At 37.5% G+C, this 13406-nt stretch overlaps 2 protein-coding genes across 8 annotated transcripts; one reads left to right on the forward strand and one right to left on the reverse strand.

Moving 5' to 3' along the window:
- The first annotated feature begins 144 nt into the window (after positions 1-144).
- LOC132189782 (SNARE-like superfamily protein) lies at positions 145-2869 on the forward strand. The gene is made up of 6 exons (XM_059604571.2): positions 145-325; positions 417-515; positions 624-674; positions 1091-1264; positions 2231-2290; positions 2608-2869. The coding sequence occupies exons 1-6, from the start codon at positions 323-325 to the stop codon at positions 2647-2649; spliced, it is 429 nt and encodes a 142-aa protein (XP_059460554.1). The 5' UTR covers positions 145-322; the 3' UTR covers positions 2650-2869.
- Positions 2870-5303: 2434 nt separating this feature from the next.
- Positions 5304-11229, reverse strand: LOC132189248 (uncharacterized). 7 transcript variants are annotated; one of them, XM_088510470.1, is made up of 14 exons: positions 11071-11229; positions 10050-10241; positions 9644-9849; positions 9492-9549; positions 8836-8960; positions 8544-8739; positions 8181-8469; positions 8020-8074; positions 7879-7939; positions 7676-7748; positions 7491-7578; positions 6986-7336; positions 6690-6914; positions 5304-6273 (listed from the first exon to the last, which is right to left on the reverse strand). In XM_088510470.1, the coding sequence occupies exons 2-14, from the start codon at positions 10120-10122 to the stop codon at positions 5650-5652; spliced, it is 2424 nt and encodes an 807-aa protein (XP_088366596.1). In that variant the 5' UTR covers positions 10123-10241; positions 11071-11229; the 3' UTR covers positions 5304-5649. The 7 variants fall into 7 exon arrangements, with proteins under 7 accessions (XP_088366596.1, XP_059459878.2, XP_059459881.2 ...); XM_059603895.2 differs by having other exon boundaries at positions 11038-11229; XM_059603898.2 differs by having other exon boundaries at positions 6986-7054; positions 7151-7336; positions 10050-11229.
- Positions 11230-13406: the final 2177 nt, after the last annotated feature.

Consider the following 13406-nt stretch of genomic DNA (forward strand, 5'->3'; position numbering starts at 1 on the left):
ATTAAGTCTACAATTTTATTTTTAATTTCAACTTAAATATTCCATGTCTTGGATTGCTATTTTCTCCACAAATCCACTATACAGCCAACGAGAGCTGATCCGTTCAAAGTAGTGCTGACAACGCACGGTAGGCGTACTTTTCAAAATTGGCACACCGTTGTTTAGTCTGCGAACGACACACCCTAGATTTCACTCTCTTCTTTGCTTTCTTGCAAAGACTTGAGAACCCGCGACCGAATTGAAAAACGAAATTGCGCCTTCTCTATAGATTATATCAATCCCTAGTTGCTCTTTGCTCAATTTCCCTTCCATTCTTTCAATAATGGTACTTTAATATGAAACTCATCTTCAACTGGTCTTCGATTTAGTTTTAATATGTTGTTGAACATGTTGTTTTACCTTTTTGATTTTGGCAGATCCGGTTCATATTGTTACAGAACAGGCAGGGGAAGACCCGTCTAGCCAAGTATTACGTTCCTCTCGAGGATTCCGAGAAGCACAAGGTCGAATACGAGGTATGATCTTCATCTTTTGCCTCTAGTTTTATTGCTGGTATTATTACTTTGCTGTAATGTTGTTTCGGGGGAAGATTTTCTAGTTTTTGGAAATTGGTGGTTTTGTAGGTTCATCGATTGGTGGTGAACAGAGATCCCAAGTTCACAAATTTCGTCGAGGTGAAATTTCTTTATTTTGATTTAGTCAAAGTCATATTCTTTTACATTTTCCCCTCTCTCCTTTTTTTTTTTGGGCAATGATTGGGTACATAGAAATTGTTGAAAAATAGATAGGAATTGGAGCTTTGATTCTCACATTTCTTATATTTGTGAGCCTAGAAAACAAAAACCAACCCTATGTTCGAGTGGCAACTAAACCTAATTTGATTCATAAAATAAAATAAAAAACCTAATTTCCAAGCTGGGTTTAGGTTAATGATCATTTTAAATGCATCAGTTAGGCTATAATTGTGTTGAGCAAGGTTCCCACTGGCAGGGTTGCGTTACGTTAATATATTATGAAATTATTGCTACATGAATTTTTTTTTTCCCTGATATTATTATGCGCTGCCGCCTGATTATAATGCTTCTTGCAGTTCCGGACGCACAAGGTAATCTACAGGCGATATGCCGGGTTATTTTTCTCGCTTTGTGTTGACATTACTGATAATGAATTGGCATATTTGGAGTGCATCCATTTATTTGTGGAAATATTGGATCACTTCTTCAGCAATGTGTGCGAGCTAGATTTGGTTTTCAACTTTCACAAGGTTTGTCACTTATCAGTTGTGTTCTTGCCCAATTATCTGCCAAGTGTTCCTACTCCATGCTCATCTGCTTCTTGTATAATGTCGATTGATGTTAGTGGCAAATATTTAACACTGTTATATAGATATTTGTCTGAAGTAAATTAGTCTTTTGAAGTAATTCTTGAAGGTGAAAATTATTCGCAAAATGAATTCTGTATAATTTATCATTTCTAATAGTATAATTAGTGTCCTCCTTAGAATAGTACTGCTGAATGTTTTTAACATTGTAATAAAAGCAACTAAAGTTTGCCAACAAAAGTGTTCCAAAATAGAAACCGCTATCTGAAGTATTCGAGATGCTAGATCTATAGGCAATGTCCTGGACTATATATCTTACTCTGTGCTGGCATTAGTGATAATGAGTTGGATAGTTAGATGCATCATTTACTCCAAACACTTGTTTATCAAAGCTCATATTCCCTTGTGTGGGATGGGCAAACTAAACTTACCTGGGTGATTAGTTGGCATGCTTTAGCGACTAACTCTCCATTGTATGGGAATGAGACTATATATTTTCTTTCATATTTCTTCCATGGCAGCATGAAGTATTTAATTAATAGGTCCCATGTATTTTAGTTAGAGTTCATGTTTCTGCGTGAACTTGTGTGGAAAATGAAAGAGCCAACTTATCAATCTTGTGAATGTGGATTTAATTTCATTGTAAATGATACCCAGCATTTATGTGATGCCCATGTTCATGATACCATACAATACAATCTCTAATTTCGTTAGTGTTAGGTTAGTCATTCATGTTGACATTGATTCCTGTTGGAAATTTTATGTAGACAAGATCATAGAGGATATTGCTTGATCTGTAAAGTTTTTTTTTGTTTTTCTTTGTGGGGAAGGTGGGGGTTGGTTGTTTATATGGTTCAGATCATTTTGCTGTTTGACTTGTTGTACTGATCCTTTTTTTTCTTCATGAAGGTTTATCTGATACTTGATGAATTCATTCTAGCTGGTGAGCTCCAAGAAACAAGCAAAAAGGTGCGCATATTACTGTCTCCTCCCCTCCCAACCCATTGTGCCATCTGTGTAGCTTCTCTTCTTCATTTTCTCCAATCTCCCTCCTTCCGTATCTCTTTCTGCCTTTAATATGGAGAGGACAACTATGGCACCAGCCTTGGTCACATAGTTATCGTCTGATTCCTAGTTATTTTGTGACCTTTTTCTTGTTTTGTTTTGTATTGAACATAGAAGCAACTCACTTTGGTCTTATATATATATATATATATATATATATATATATATATATATGACTTAAATAATTTGGCCATATTGCTGATTTTTGCTTTAACTTGCAGGCGATTATTGAGAGAATGGGCGAACTGGAAAAGTTAGAGTGAGATTATTCTGAGTGCTTTAGGAGTGCAATTTGTTTTTCCAAGACGTGGGTTTTACTTTAATTTGTTATCAAATTTCGTTCTCCCAATTTCCTCTTGTAATATCAGAAAATTGAAGGAGGTCCTTTTTCCCCACTTTTCCCCATTTCGCTGTTTGTGTGACATTATGAGTGTTTGTAATTCATATTCAATCAATCAAGGCAATATACATGAACTTGGCTGTTGTGTACATTCACTCTCCAAATTGGTGTCCTTATTATTTCGAGTTACCGAAATTATGGCTATACTAGGTAATGTATTTTCCAAAAACATGCATTTCTTAAATACATTAATAAACAAATTAAAATACAAAACACTCTTTTGAATATATATATATATTTTTTAACACCTAAGAATATTTTGAAAAGACAAGCTTAACTTTTGCAAGTGTAGGGTTAATTAATTTATTATTATTTAACTATGATAAGTTATGAATGGCTGCTCAACTACCACAGCACAGCCAGATCAAGGTGCCCGCGTAACAACCCTAACAGATGTCACAATAAGCCCGGGTGGTCACGCAGTCACCGCAAGTAGTTCGTGATGGGACAATGGATACTACTAGCCACTAAGGATGGGAAAATATAACACTCCAAATTATGAAATGAACAATTTGCAGACATGCTAAAGAGAGATATTGCCATGAACGCAAATAAAGTTGCAATATTTACTGTTTATATTTAGTAAATATTTATTGAAAGTTACTAAGTGGATCGAGATTTTCAGGATTGTGATTCCTTGAAATTCCTTTCAAAATTAAGGTAAAAAATGAGAGAAAAAACTTAGGGTTTTAAGGTATTTGGACAGGTGAACCGAGTAATGATTCATAGCACGCCGGGCGTGCACGAACAGTCATGCACGTCTGGCGTGCTATTTATCATCACTCCAGGTAAACCTAGCACTAGAACTCTTCAAGAACTTGGCGAAATACTTTGAAACCGAAGATCCCCTCTTTCATTCCATAAGATTGGAGCTAAGAAATCCCAATCGGCTGTCCCATGTAATCGTCCATATATAAAATGTTAACATAGGAATCATAGGACAGCGAAAGGTCATAGAATAGAAAAAGGAAAATACAACGTAGTCATAGTATTGAAAAGGTCGTGGGTGGATCCTGGCCACAATCTTCGTCTCTGACAATTCGATTTCTGATGTTTAGTAGTACCAACCGTTGCCAATTTGTTGAATCTCGTACTTCTCAATAACTTCCAACCCAATCACTTGGAAGTTTGTTTGAATTGGGTAAAACTCACCCCACTGTGCCCCCAAAAAGTCAAAGAAAGAACACCCTCTTCATTTTTCCTGCATTCACAGTGAGAAAGTCAAAAGTTATTTTGATTACTTAAATTTGGGTAAAAATTTAATTACATTCGGTAAACCAAAATGACATAACTTTAAAATGTTAGTAGTATGAAAAAGAGAATATTTAAATGAAATAGTAAAAAGTAAATAGTTAAAAAAAAAAAAAAAAAAAAAAAAAACTTCTTGACTAATAAAGAAAAAATTTGCTTAGCGGATGTGAATATTCTTATATACGTATAAAATCCGGATGAGTGGCGAACACAATCTGGCAGCATAGCTGCATATGCAAGAAAAGAATTGCATGGGATTCAAATACGCGAGGGACCCACAATATGAAAAGTTGCTCCAAAATTTGGTACCTCTCGTTATCTGTTTTAGACTTTATGGAAGATAATTTTTTCTCTAAATTTGATTGAAATATATATATATATATATATATATATATATATATATATATATATATATATATAGTCTATTATAAAATTGACGTGTGTCCAAATTACATAAATATTTTAAATTTTTACATTAATTTTAATTAAAAAAAATGAAAATTACATGTATGTTGAACATATGTCAATTTAATATACTCGATTAAAAGAAATCTTCAAACCTAATTTAGAAAAACTATGTCCTAAAGATTAAAGCTTTGATATCCTCATCCAGTGCCATTTAGGATTGGAATTTACAGCAATTAATTGCTTAAATTGTAGTGATTTGGATAACTATTATAAGAGAGCTTATATATGATTTACCTGTCAAGATAGATTGTCGAATAGTCCAAATTTTATTTGGAAGAGCAATTTGGACATCCTACCGTCCAACCTAAATCTTAAAGACAAAAAGTTAGGCAAAAGGCATAAGTAATTAACAGTTAAATGAGATTGCAATATCATAATGAATTATTATGAATCATTTCAACAAGCTGTTGAATGACAAATTTAAGATTACACAGGATGGTGCATAATCAATGATGGCCACATGGTTCTACCATGTAAGGGGGGATGAATTCATGACCTAAAAGCTTCCAAAAAATCATATTCTTTTTTGACATTTCCATTCCCCTCACAGAACCCCCATCTTGTGATTGTATCAGTGAACTTATATGCCAAGACTCCACAAAGCTGCTTGAGATCCATATTCTGCGCCTATTTCTTTACTACTTGACCCTTTTTAACTTTTTTTGGCCTCTATCTTTATGCTTTGAGTGGTTGCCATGAACCTCAACCCCTATAGCAGACAAGGTCAAAACAATAATGGAAGAACCAAAACAGAGGCTAGAAAGACAATTTTGTGGTGGGTGGGTACAACCAGGCAAATAAAAATAAACTTAACCATTCTATTTAGCATCAGTCTCTGTGAAAAGGCATCGACATGATTATATAAGCTCATAAAAGTATTATATTACAAAACCCATCTCAAGCAGCTGAATAGGTCTCAGGTTCTCCCACAACATATCGGTCTCAGCAATTTTCCTCCGCCTGCCCCTCATGCTCTTCTTTCTGATCATTTGATATTCTGAAATGCATGGCAATCAGTCGAAGTTTGCTTGTATCTTCACTTAAGTGATCATGCCACACCAAGTCGCCTAGTATGAACAGAAAGAATGAATGCAAAAATGTGTTACCCTTCCATCGTATCATCAAACAGCTGCCGATGCTCACATCAAAGGCGCTCATTGCAGAGCAACTGCAATGGCAGTGCACCACTGGCATTGAACCCACCTCCAGTCTCATCGTAGACAGCGGGGAGGGCGTGGTCTTGCCTTTTTAGCCGAGCAGGGGGAAATGATGAAGTAATGGCCATGAGGTGTTGCTGCTGTTGAGAGACTGTAGTGTACTTAGGGCCAAGTACTTCTAGGGACGAAGGGGGAGGTGGGATAATGGCTTGGGCACATGGGATCAGCATAGGAGAATCTTGCCTTCCCTGTTGCCAGCTCGAAACTTGGGTCATGGAACTTGAAGTTCCTACAGGCCTGTATTGAGCTGCCACCTGGGCAGCCCAAAAGCATTGTTGCTGATGCTGTTGTTGCAATTGCTGCTGCTGATGTTGTTGTTGCAGTTGCTGCTGCTGATGCTGTTGTTGCAGTTGCTGTTGCTGATGTTGTTGTTGCAGTTGCTGTTGCTGTTGTTGTTGTTGCAGCTGCTGCTGTTGTTGTTGTTGTTGTTGCAGCTGATATTGCTGTTGTTGTTGTTGCAGCTGATGTTGCTGTTGTTTTGCCAAGGCTGTAGGACTTGCATGGGAACCACAGAATGGACTGCCAAGATAAGGAGGTACCGGCAGCTGGACCTAGAATGAAGCATTACGGCATAGTTTTAGAATTTATAAAGCTAACATGACAAGGGAGAGCCATAAATGTTAGCATAATCAGATTCATATGGATAGGAACCAAGCTTGCTGCATATTGCAAGTTCGTATTAGTCAAGTGATTGATAAGCCGGAGTCTTTAACCAAGTTCACATTATATCGTTGGGAAATCATATAATAACTGTCCTATTAGTTCACCCCTTCAGTTAGAACTTTCATTTGATCCTCGAGGGTGCAAATACAGCAACTCCATCAAGTGACTCAGAAACTTGCAACAGGTACGGAAAAAAAAAAAAAAACCCATTATAGAGGGAAAGTTGCAAAGCAAATTTTTAACTGCCCTTAATGAATCACCTACTACAAACTTATATATGTATTCTAAGAAGAACGAATAAAACCTGATGTGATGTTGCTGGTGCTCCTGAAAGCTGATCAGGGTAAGCAGAGGAGGAAAAGCGAGCTTGGGGCATTGAGAAAGGCATAAGAGTCTGCTGTTGTGCCAGAGATTGAAGATAAGGAACCTGGAGTTGTGTCATAGAATCTAACCCATTTCCAGCTTTGTTAAAACTATTCTTAGCTTCCACCCCACCACCTCCAGCCAACAAGGACAAGAAATCGAAACTCTGACAGTAAAACAGAGAATAATCAGAACATTGGAAAGGAAGAAACCATAGTAATTGCAATATAACCTTACCTGCTTCTGCGGAGTGTACACCCCAGATGCCAGGGCAGCCTGGGGCTGATCTTGATGGAGCCGCTGGTGCTGAAGAATACCAGTTTTAGCTTCATTTGAATTTCTTTCAGTAGTAGAATTGCAAAGATTGGTAGGAGAAATAATCCCATTTAAACTGTTTCTCACCCCATGGAAGTTGTTAATCGCCATAAGAACTCCTAGCTTTGATCCTTCCTGTGGTTTCAAATGGTTAGGTTGCAATAGCAACCTTTCTTGGTTCTCTGGCATTTGTAAAATCCGAATGAGATGACTTATGTGAACATGAGTGGCACACCTCTTCCATGAATTTCCATCAACATCCACTTTTGAAATCTGCGGAGTCAACCCGACACCCCAATCAGATGCTTGAAATAGTAAACAAACATTTGTCAAGAAACAGATAGCCTAGATTTTAAGGTTGTGACTAGTGAACAACATCTAAGAAGCATAAATAGGAAATAATAACTAAATTACTAGTCCTCTTCACCTTTCCACTTGAAGAACCACTTCCAAATGACCTGTCCCTGGAGGCAATAGCAGTATCAAGCCAACCCGGATTTTTAGCAGCAGAGGACCTGAGACAGCTAAATGCGTGAGAATATGAGACAAACAAAAAGAAAAAAAATGGTTGCAATGAATGTAAGAAAAGTATCAAGAATGCAAGAAAATTACTGCACAGAAGGACCATGACTCCCAACACCATGTGATACCACTGAAGACAAGCCTGGCCACAATGCTGGACCTTCTGATCAAAAAAAGAGTACGATAGTTTCACAAAAATGACATTCAATACTATAAAAAATGCCACTTTTGCAACTAAAGCAAAACTCCAAACAATATGATAATAAGACCTTCTGAGCAAGTCAGAAGTGTACCATTTTTCGTGGGCTCCTTGATCATACTTTGTTGTTCCAGTTGACTTGCAATGGCTATGGCCTATACAGCAACCGAAAGCCACCATTAAATTCAGATCTAACTCAAAGAACATTTAGTTTAGACTAGGAAATTATGCTTACCGGCCCCAACACAATCTCTGGTTTCCTCTCAATCAGTGGGGTCTCTGGTTGTGTACTGAATCATAAAAAAAAATATGAAAATAATTATATACAAAGAATAACAGAAAAGAAGAAGAAGAAGAAGATACTATTACTGCTAAATCATCCATAAAACTACCCACCTAGTATCCAAGCTCAGCTCATCAGCATCAACCAATGGCTTTTCATTGTTACTTTCACTCTTAGTCAAGATTGGCATGCAATGTAGATTCAATTGAGGAACAGAAGAATCTAATTCCATACGAACTCTCTTGCTCTCAGGCAAATCGGGTTGTTCTTGAACACTGGATTCATTCAAAGAATCTACTATTGTTGTTTCTTTGAGCGATCTTTCCACATTAGATGAGGGATTGGCAACTTCAGCAATTATCAAGGGCATTGAGCTCAAGTTGTCTTTCGTAACTGCTGAATCTGATAAAGTACACAATTTAAAAGACGACAACAAACTTAATATTATGGAAAGAGCTAAGTGAAGAAACCTTCACCTTCCAATGAAGGCATTGTACTCTCCCTCGACTCTGGCAAAGCAGAAGGTTTTTCTTCCATAGATTCACTGTCTAATTTACTCTTCTCATTTACATCATTTCCTGGGAACATTCCGGCCAATGCATACAAGGTCTCCACTACTTCTTCCTCATCCTTTGTTATTGGCCCAGAAAGAGTCTGCTCTGGGGTTCGCTTCTACAAAATCAACACCGAGTATATTAATCAAAATGCTAGATCACAAAAAGGGAAATAAAGGGATATTTTCATAGTGGCAAGCTAGAAAAGACTAACCACGTTCAGTTTGGGTTTCTTTACACCATTCTTTACGTGCGATTCGACTCCACTGACTGTATGGTTCAGCTTCTTTGAATCTGGTAAAGGTGGGGAAATAGATTCGCGATTGCGCTTCTTCATGGCTGTAAATGTAAAAAATAAAATTCCCAAATATTAACCCCACGAAAAATACCAAGATTTTTTTTTTTTTTTTTTTTTTCAATTTAATACAAAATACCTTTCTGATTCACTAAAGGCTAAAGTATCTCGCTTGGAAAAGTGAAAGTCAGGACAGAATGGAGCAAAATCTCAAACACTACTGTACTAAATAATTTAAAAGAAAAATGCAGCATAAAAGTGGCAGCATCAACATATTAAATAGAAATAAATGAAAACACACAGAATCTTGCGTCTAGAAAAAGAAAGATAAAGCAAAAAAAGCTTCAGTTTTGCTTCAGTTCTAATCCAAACCCCAAAGGCCAAAGCAAAACAAAATAAGAAACTTCCCAGAAGAGCCACCAAATAAGAACAGCTCTAAAATTTAAAACCGAGGGTCCAAGTAATTCACCAAAAAACAAACAAAAATAATTACAAAAATAAAAATACGGAGACTCCAATTGCCGAAAAATTATTAATGCCAAAATCTTCCAGGTTCTGATTCATGAACCACACACCTGACCGTAGCTTTCTCGGAACAGAGGCATGATCAACGCCATTGCAGTCATCAAAAAACTGTATAAAGAATTAAAAAATTAAAAATTAAAAAAACAACAATCAAGGAACATGAACAATAATTAACAACTTCCCACTCATCAAAACTGTCTACCTTTTTGGAAATCTTAAATCTCTTGTTAGAGCCATTACTTAGAGACGGTGCTTGTACGCGAAGCTCATCTTCTCTGTCAGACACATCGCAACCCATTTCGTAGTCCTCGTAGCTCGAGCTTGTCCTACCAACAGCGCTCAATCTCCTCAGCCTCTCTTTCTTCGATCTTTCCGAATGTCTAAAGTCCCCACCAACACTATCTGACCCTTCAAAATCACACACACACAAATAGAAACGCTCATAAACAACTCGAACCCACAAGAAAGCAGATAATAAGGTACAAAGGACACGCAAAATCGGCGAAGCCTTATCACAAAGGGAAACAACGAACACCCAGATAACGACAAGGACAAAAAATGGGTGGGTTTTGTTCTCTTTTTGTATTTTTGTGTGAGTGTGAATTTACCAGCGAGGAGCTTGTGGGGCTTGGCAGGAGAGAACCGACTCGCTCCACGCCTCACGTCTCGAGTTTTGTCCATTTCTGAGCTAACAACATCTGAATTTTTGAAAACGGCTTCGATGGCTCAGAATTCGATCGGACCCAAATCCAGATCTTTTTCCTCTTTCTTTTTCACTCTATTTTCGGGATTTTGAATTTCTTCAATGACAGAAAATAAATCGGGTCAGAGAGAGAGAGAGAGATAAATCACAGTTTGGAAAACATAAAAACCGCTTCCGTTTCTGTAATGAGCACAGAAGGATAAAATGTGACGAAGAAAGTGATTGAGAGAACAACGTAGAGAAACGGAGAGAGCGAAGAGATATATATGAAGAAACTTTTTTTTTTTTTCTTTTGTGTGTGTTTAGTTTTACCGAAAAGCTCGCCGGAAAGAATACCGAAAAAGTGGCGTTTGGGTTTTCCAAAGAAAGAGAAAAATAGATTTTCGTTGCCACATATCTCGCCGCCTCTCTCTCTCTCTCTCTCTGAGTTTAGATAGCAGGGTTCGCAAGGATCTCGTCGGTGAAAAATAAGAGAGGTAGCAGAGACAAAAAGCTTAGCAAAGAGATTGTGGAAAAGAAAGAAGGAAAAGTAATTCGTTCCCTCGTGTTCAGAGAATCAGGTTCTTCGGGAATTAAAGCCGAGTAACAGACCAGACACAGTGAGAGAAAAAAGGCCAACAAAGAGAGAGAGTGAGAGGTGAAATTGCCGACAAATAAGAAAAGCTCTGAAATACCCGTGAAAACTCCTTGAATCAAAATTCAAAATACTTTATCAAAATCTGAAAATCACATTCATTGAACTCTTTCCGAATAAAAGACACTCATTAATGCGCGAATCTCCTAGAACCCAGACCCAGCAATTCTCACAAATTCGAAATCTCTCTCCGAATTCTACCCCCATAAGCACTGAGAAAATGTGCAAATTTAAACCCAAAAGAAAACTAACAAACAACCTTCAAGTCCCAAAAGACTTTAAGGATTCGCACCAGAGCTCCGAAGCTCATTTCTCTCAATCTCAAACGTTCACAGAGAGAGAGACCCAAAAAAACCGAAGCTTTCGTAGCGCAAACTAGCGCATAAATGCTTCACTAAAACGGCCACCACCTTCCTTTCTCTCGCTTTTCCTTTTCTTCTTCTTCCTCTTCTTCTCTCTCTCTCTCTCTCTCTCATCACATTTATACACAGCGCCATTCACACGTCGTTCTAATATCAACGGTGCGCGCTCCGTGGTCCCTCACGGCCGTTAGATCACCTCCTAAACATCAGACAAACGAATTCCCACGTGTCGTCCACGTAGGACAAAATCCAATCCTTTCCACTCCTGCAACTCGCCACCAAGGCCGAAGCCTTGACGGCCATGATGCGTTTCAGGAAACCTAGGCCTGATCTGGCCGTCCGATGGTTTGTTGGAGACCACGTACTTCTCTTTCTTTGTAATTGAGGCGGTTGAATCAGGCTTTAATAACTGAAACCTAATTCTTTCATCGACGGTTACCAAGGCAAGTCCATTGGATGCTCGCCACGTGTTGTAGCCGCCCTCTCTCCGTACCAATACCGTCTCTTTTCCCAAGAAGAAAAATATTCTGTACCTTTACTCTCTTATTATGATCTTTCGATAAAGAAGAAGAAAAACATTTGCATTTGCAAATCGATAAATGCTGTGAGAAACACGTACCATTTGCAGGCGACTGTGACACCGTGATAATTCCAACACGCGCCTGTTAGAGTGTGGGCTTGAGCATACATAAAATCTATATATATATATATATAGATTATAGATATGTCTAATATCTCACTGAGACACTGAAATCTGCGACGTGACTTCTAGAAAAAGTTCAGTCACGAGGACAGGGGTGGGGATAGGACTCGGCGATTAATTGGTTAGTCGACAGCGATTTTTTGATGGGATGTCTCTGGCTCTCTGCACCTCGGCGTGGCAAAGAGAGTCATGTTTGCTGCGTGACTCATAGCTCTTTTCCGGTTACAAAAGTCAAATCGAATTACTAAAACAACCTTCAAATTACCCTACAAGACAATTATGCCCTCGAAGTGCAAGCCGCAACAACACTACGGACATAATAATGAATGAGGGAGGCCATGGAGACCCTATATAGTAGGTCGCGGGTCCACGGTACTAGCTAGATAGACATTACTTGATTCGGCAACAATTATATGCCCATCTTATCATCTTGCTCTTATAGGTCTAATCTAATAGCGGAATTAGGCTAATCTTTGTCATTGAATCACTTTGAAAGCACGCCACCTTTGCACAAAGTAAAGTTGGGTGCAACATTTGACAGTTCAATCATAAATGAATTTAGTTTAATCTTTCAATCTCTCACTATAAAGTCTTAAATCTTCTGCCCATGGCCCCATTATTCACTAGGAGGTGATCAATGACTTAATGGTCCAATCCTTTATTGTGACGGAGATTTTAAGAACCAAACCTATACTAATTTTATAATTTAATTACTTTATGTGGGTTATTTACCGTCCAATGTAAGATTTGAAAGTTACAGTTAGAGTCTTTGTAACATACCTCTCAATCTGGTATCAATAGAGTAAAGTGATGAGAGTTGTGTTATAATAACAAATTGAATACCCAGTTCTTCTCCACCTAAGAATGTCTTCATTGACCAATTATGGTGGCCTTGGATTTGCATTGTATCCTTGATTGGAATGTGACCATAATGTCATGTGTACAACACAGACACTATAATTGTGTGTAGGTTTGAAGGTGGTTAGGTCCTAGAATAAGAGCCACAAATCAATAGATTGGACTTTGTGTAATTGCATTGAATTTAGGCTGCCAAAATTTGAAGCTTACTTGGGACAAAAGAAAAGGTTTGTATAGTCTCTTATTTACGATAGGTGCATAGGTTATGCATTATGCTATCGGATCTCTGCTTAGAAATTAGAAGAAGAAAAAAAGTATTCTATTGGATATTTAACTATTATTTTAATTTAATTTTTATTGATTGTGGGTTTTAATTTGTAAAAATGGGTTAGACATATAGTCTATGATAAGATAAATGGTTCATGTCAATGCTTCTTCTTTTTTTCATCTTTTCTCAATCTCGTCCTACAAAGCCAATAGATCAATCATTACATTTGTGGGCTCATGTGAACTTCACACAAATTTAATGGTGAATTCATCTATTTACTATGAATATGATTAAAAAATGAATGAATTCTATCATTTATCCTATGATAATTATTTACATAGGCCGAAACTATTGAGTGATCATTTTGTTATTGGGTTTTATACACCTTAACTATGTAAGAATTAAATTCCTATTAGATGTGATAAACAATATGTGGG

Source organism: Corylus avellana, chromosome 9, assembly GCF_965113065.1.
Source record: "Corylus avellana chromosome 9, dhCorAvel1.hap1.2, whole genome shotgun sequence".
Classification (NCBI taxonomy): Eukaryota; Viridiplantae; Streptophyta; class Magnoliopsida; order Fagales; family Betulaceae; genus Corylus; species Corylus avellana.

Excerpts from the sequence above, each read along its gene's own strand:
- LOC132189782 (XM_059604571.2), top strand. Across the intron at positions 675-1,090 it reads AGTTCACAAATTTCGTCGAG|TTCCGGACGCACAAGGTAAT; the intron begins GTGAAATTTCTT and ends TGCTTCTTGCAG. Across the intron at positions 2,291-2,607 it reads TCCAAGAAACAAGCAAAAAG|GCGATTATTGAGAGAATGGG; the intron begins GTGCGCATATTA and ends TTTAACTTGCAG.
- LOC132189248 (XM_088510470.1), bottom strand. The coding sequence starts at position 10,122 with ATGGACAAAACTCGAGACGTGAGGCGTGGAGCGAGTCGGTTCTCTCCT. Across the intron at positions 9,850-10,049 it reads GCCCCACAAGCTCCTCGCTG|GGTCAGATAGTGTTGGTGGG; the intron begins GTAAATTCACAC and ends GTGATTTTGAAG. Across the intron at positions 6,915-6,985 it reads TGTACACTCCGCAGAAGCAG|AGTTTCGATTTCTTGTCCTT; the intron begins GTAAGGTTATAT and ends TTTTACTGTCAG.